The 6,000-nt window shown below is 44.0% G+C and overlaps 1 protein-coding gene across 7 annotated transcripts in view; it reads right to left on the bottom strand.

Moving 5' to 3' along the window:
- RBM33 (RNA binding motif protein 33) overlaps positions 1 to 5,000 on the bottom strand; it is a 95,921-nt gene extending 90,921 nt beyond the window's left edge. For all 7 annotated transcript variants that reach the window (XM_080936485.1, XM_080936484.1, XM_080936487.1 and 4 more), the window contains exon 1: positions 4,579 to 5,000. In XM_080936485.1, the coding sequence (XP_080792611.1) occupies positions 4,579 to 4,621 (43 nt within the window). In that variant the 5' untranslated portion in view covers positions 4,622 to 5,000. The remainder of the gene's footprint in view (positions 1 to 4,578) is intronic.
- Positions 5,001 to 6,000: the final 1,000 nt, after the last annotated feature.

The raw sequence follows: 6,000 nt of genomic DNA on the forward strand, positions 1-6,000 counted from the left end.
AAACTCCCCAGAACTTCCACTAAGAGAGCAACATACAGTTATCACAGCACGTGTGTTCGTTCACATGCAAGACAACTGAAGCAACCTCTGAAATAACTCACAGATTAAAACCTAAAATGAAACTTGATATTGGGGGAGTGGTCCTCTCTTTAATAGAGCATACAGGTGTTTTCTCTCTTTAACAAAGCATACAAAATAAGAAACTGGGCAAAACAGAGAACAAATTTATAAATGAAGAGGTATTGAACCCAGGAATGCATGCTTGTTCAACACTGAGGAACTATTAATACAACACTATGTTAAGAGACTGGAAGAAGGGAGATCCATGATTACCTCTGCGACCAGAGAAGTAGTTGATTCAAACACGATCAACAACCTATATAGCAAAAGTTACACTCAAGGTAAGACATTTAAAAATCAGCTACAAAACTGTAAACCAAGACAAAGAGACCAGGACATCTCTCACCACCCACCGTACTGAACTTGTTATTGGAGGGACAACCAAATACTTTCTATTCAAGTACCTGACTTCCAAAAGAGAGACACAGATGAAGATACAACTATATAACTAAAAAAATCTAAATCTCCAAAATATTAAAACCAGAGTCCAACTAGTTAAACTATCGCAATTACAAAATTGTTCTGGCTAGCGTTCTGTCAATTTGACACAAGACAGGGTCCTCTGGGAAGAAGGACCACATCCTAGGCAATAGAAGTCCAAGAAAGCAAGCTGAGCAAGTCATGGAGAGCAAGCTGATAAGCAGCACTCTCGTCCATGACCTGTGCATCAGTTTCTACCTTGAGTTCTTGCTCTGACTGATGGACAATGAAGTGAAGCTAAAATAAACCCCTTCCTCCCCAAATTGCTTTCTGTCAATGTTTTATCACAGCAACAGAAACCCTGTAATACACAAAAGCAACAGGGGAGCTTTTGTATTATAAAGCACTAAGGAATTTGAGAATGTTAAGGTATAAAAAAGCAAACTAGGGCTACACAGATGGCTCAGCGGTTAAGAGTTCAATTTCCAGCAACCACATGGTGGCTCACAACCATCTATGATAGGATCTGATGCCCTCTTCTGTCATGCAGGCGGACATGTAAACACAACTCTTATAAATACATAAATAAATCTTTTAAAAAAGTTCAGAGCACTTTTAACTTACTAGACACAGTAGAACTGAACCTATCTGGCCACTGAGGTAACATTAAACTGACAAAAACACAGCCTCAAAAACCAAAAACCTACTTTATGAATTAAGCAACATCAAAATTTTGATAAATGTGACAGTGGGTTCATTCTTTTTACATTAGATATGCCTAAATTTTCCTAATCTTTTTCTTCAGTAATATTGGCCCAAGAGACAAAATTATACAAACGCATTTATTTTGTTCACCTACAAAATCAGTGTATTTAAGGTCCAAGATTACTATTAAATTGTGAGACAAGGCACTCATCCTACCCAGTTCATGAGATGTTTTATTTTCATCTTATGCTGCAAAGCAAGCACTAGGCCCAACATTTGTTATCTGTTCCACAATGTGTCCTTCCAGGCCCAGCTCTGCATTTACACATTCTCTTTCCAGCAAGGACCCCATGCTCTTCCTGCTCTTACTTGGCAACAGCTACTGTCTAAAGTTGTGGGCATGCTTTATTTCTATAAGCACCTAAGTCTCACACTGACATAATTGTACCTCTGTGATGATCTATTCTGGCCACCTAGTTTCTAGCTACATTCTAGACACTGCAAGTAGTACTCCTACTACTACCACCACCACCAACCCTGCCCCCAGACACCAACCCCTTACAATATTGTGTTAATTTTAAACTGACAATTCTGGGACATTTAATGGATTTAGTTTAACAATGCAGTTAGATTAGGCCACAACCAGGTTTTGTTGTGGAAGGAGGTAATGACAGATTCTCACTATGCAGCCCAGGTGGCCTCAAACTCAAAACCCTTCCACCTCAATTTCCTAAGTGCTGGGATTGTAAACCCATGCCAGGTACACAGCAACCTTTTAATGTAATGAAACAGAAATCAGAATTTGGCACAGTACACACTAGAACTATCATTAAATTTGTGTAGTACTTAATCACAATGTCAGTGTGTGACCTAACTGTATGTAAAGCTCTGAAAGCCACTGTGCTAGGTGATATGCTAAACTAAGTTGTCAAGTAAGCAATTTGCAGAGATAAAGAATGTATTACCTACAATGTAAATATTTCCAGTGTAATGGTTTGTTGGTTCTACAGCAAACATTACAGATATAACGGACAAAAGAAAGGGCACTTTTCTTTTAGAGGAAATATTTCAATCTCTAACTCATTTTTCAAGTATTTGCTGAACACATGCACAAGATCAGGAACTTGAGGTGCATGGCATTGCAGGCAGACATACTTGTCCTCACAGGTCTTTAACAAAATTTACAGATTAAGGTAATTGTTGAAGAGAAAACAAGAGTGTTACTAGATGGAGGGGGAGGCACTGAGGTAGGAAACAGATAAATAGGAGCTAATGATTTCTGTAGTAAGGCCTCCTCCCTCAGGAGCCAGAATGTGCTGAATCAGGAGACAGTTACAGGATATTTGATCACACTGTGAACCCCAAGATTGTGTTACTTACTGAAAAAAACATGTTTCTACTTGTGCTGTATCTCAGGCTTAGCACACAACTTTAATCACTCTGTTGGAATATAGAAATGCCCTTAGTACACACTTTTAATCCCAAACAAGAAGGGTAAAGGTAATTTGTAGAAGAAAGCACTAATGTTTGAAAGGGATGTCTAATTGAGCTGAGTGGCAGAAAAAGTAACGAATGAGTGAAAGATTTGACAGAATAAGTTATGCCCAACTCTCAGGAGGAAAGAGGGGAAAGAAAGGGAAGCTATTTAACAAGCAGGACAGAGAAAGAAAAAGAGGAAGGAGGCAGTTTTACTGGGAGTTTTACAAAGGCAGGTTGAAGAGAAAACAAGCAAGAGAATGAGGAGCCAGATTAGAAGAGATTGCTGAGTTAGTCTGAGGCCAAACACAGCAACTGAGGAGAAGCCAGACTGACTCAATCAGCTTGGAGGAGTTTGAGCCAGAACAGCTAAGTTGAACCAACCAGGGTTCAGAAAGAAATAGAAAGGGTGAACTTACTCAGCAGTAAGTCTCAGAGGCTGAAAACGTTCTAAGCCTAGATAAGATTGTGCAGAGGCTAGAAGCCTCCAAGACTTTTACCAATAGGAGCATAAAAGATACTTTTACAACACAGCCCCACAAGGCAGGAACAGTGCAGTGCACATGGGGTGAGGAGCTCAAGCAGTTCCAAGAGGGCAGGTCTGCTGAGTACCATAGTGAATATTCAAATGAACTGGCTCATTTTTGCCAGGAGTTTAGATTGAGTCTGAGCAATGGGCGTGTTGGCAAGGTAGTAAAATGGAACAAAAACTCCAAACTTCAAAAAAACAAAGAAAAAAAAAAAAAAACCTAGCCCTTTAAAAGTACAACCCTCAAACTTTCTGGCTAAAAACTAGTATACAGCCCTCAAATTTTATTTGTGTGGATGCTTATCAGTTTTTACCATTTTTTTAAAGTTGTAAATGAGAAACTTAAAAGTTCCCCAAACCATCAATGTCAAGTCTTCACATGCCACACAGCCTCTAGAAAACCACAATCCACACTAGTGAAAAACAAATAGAAAATTCATCTTTTCATTTAGAGCAGCTTTGACGCAAGGGTTCCCATAGCACTGAGACTCACATGTAAAACGTTAGTTTTAACCTCTATAACCATGTAAGACAGATCAAATGTATTATAAACATTTAACTAGAAAGCCTCAAATTTGCTTGTTTTTAAAAAAAAAAAATCATCTATGTTAGCTGACAGTGACATGTAATACTACATTCTGCCAAAAATGGCATTCTGGCATGTAGCCTTTGCTGTTTTGTTTTATCGTTTTATCATACAAGCATTCTGGTATTGGGGTCAGAAGTCCTAAGAAGGGTTGTTTTACATGCCCCCCTCCCCACCTGTAAGCATCCCAAAACACCTCAGGAATATGTACAATAGTTCAAGCGTCTATAGCCAGAACTAGCTGGCAAATGCTTTTGTTGTCCACATTTTACCATGTGAGGGTCTCCTTTTATCCAAGTCCTGAAACGTCATTCTAAAAGTATTGTTCCACATCTTTTTAAAAACTCAACAAAACGTGGTTAGTCTTTCCGGATCGTTTATGATTACAAAATGAAAATATTCAAACGACTGATTCAGTAACTAACCCTTTGTACCCGGTCTTCATCCCTTTCAAGCATACTGCCAAACACAGGTTTTCCTAAGATGATAATAGGTTTATTTAAAGCGCTAATAAGCCACGAAATCCTTCTTACATTGAAGACTGGAAGTGCCAGGGCCACCCGACACCCGACCCCCGACCCCGTCGCGGGCCCGCCGCCGACCTCGCGGTGCCGCCTCGGGCCTAACGCTCCGCGCTCCGGGCCGGAACGGCGCCTGCAGGCCCGGGGCGGCTGCGGCGGGGCGGCACGAAGGCCCTACACACAGGATGCCCGGTCTACAGCCCCCGCCGCGGCCCACATACCTCCAGCGCCTGCTCCTCCGCCCGCGCCCAGGGCGGCCGCCATGGTGGTCCCCGGGCCCGGCCTTCAGCCGTCCCCCGAGCCCCTGGCGGGCCGACGGCTCTGGTGCGGGCCCGGGAGGCGGGGGAGCGGCGAGGGCCGGCGCCCGCGAGCGAGCAGAGGCGAGGCCCGCACGTCGCGGTCCGCACCGGACCCTCGCCTCCGCAGGAAGAAAACAACACTAAGGCAACATGGCCGCGCCGCGATGCACGCCGGGAGGAAGGCGGGCGGAAAAGCCAGCGGGCGGCGGGAGGACGCCCGAGGTCCCTGGAGCCTCACCGCCAGGGAGTGCCCGGCGGCGCGCGCTAGAAAGAGCGGCGCACACAGACGGCTTCGGCCGGGCGAGAAAGCCGAGGCTCCAGGCGGGAGGAGTGTAGCCGGCCGCACGCCGTAAGTCGAACCGGGGGCTGTCATAAATCGCCTTGCAGCAGTCGGCACAGCTGTGCTTTACGACGGCAGAGCCGCCATCGCAAGTGGAGCTGTGGCGCGGCCGGAGACGGTAACGGCCGAGCTTGGCTTCCGCGCGACCGGGTTTGAGGTGCGCGAACGCTGCATTGACGCACGCGCACTCGCGTTCGCGCTAGCTGGCGGAAACCGTAGCTTGTAGACTAGGGAAAGGAGAGGTGTGTTGTGGTGGACAGAGCGCAGGCCTGGGGCTAGGTACCGCAGCCTCTAAGACCGACTCCAGAGCATCCGAAAGCAAGCCGCCTTAGAAGAGGAGGTTTCGGGCAAAAGTGAGCAGGCAAGGCCGAGGAGCAGCGCGGGTGGGCCCCTGGAGAGGCCCGGCTTGGAGAGAGAATTCCAGACAAAGGCGTCGACGTTCATGGGAAGTCATTGGGCGCGAAAGAATGTCTCCTGTGAGGTTTAACTTTTAGGTGATTGACATTTTTCCTCAGAAAATGTTGGAGAAGATAAAAAAAAATTCTGCTTTTATAGGTAATGTTAATTTAAGAAACAGAAGAAAACAATGTCCTTTTGAAAAAAACCTCATTTATCCTCATAAAGGCATTGCCCAATAAAAGTAAGCCTGGCATGGAGCCTCATTGGCTAACTAACTAGATTTCTGTCAGAAAACACATTAATTTATATCTAAACTGCTTGAACCCTTTGTCACCTTTTCCCAATTTTTGCAGGATGGAATGCCCAACTCATAATTTCAGTGCTGGTCTTGAGAAAGACATCTCAAAAATATGCACACTGATAAAATTACTTCATAATACTTTCTATCATATTACATATAAAAAACGATGTATCTCAATTATAGCAAATGAAGATTAAATTGCTCATTCAAAAGCCACTGAATCTGTACTTCCAACAAATGAACCAGAATTTCAACTCTGTCTCTCTTGACTCAAATATCATGCTCTAACAAAGTTATGACCTTA

The sequence above is a fragment of the Micromys minutus genome, assembly GCF_963924665.1.
Source record: "Micromys minutus genome assembly, chromosome: 23".
NCBI classification, from domain to species: Eukaryota; Metazoa; Chordata; class Mammalia; order Rodentia; family Muridae; genus Micromys; species Micromys minutus.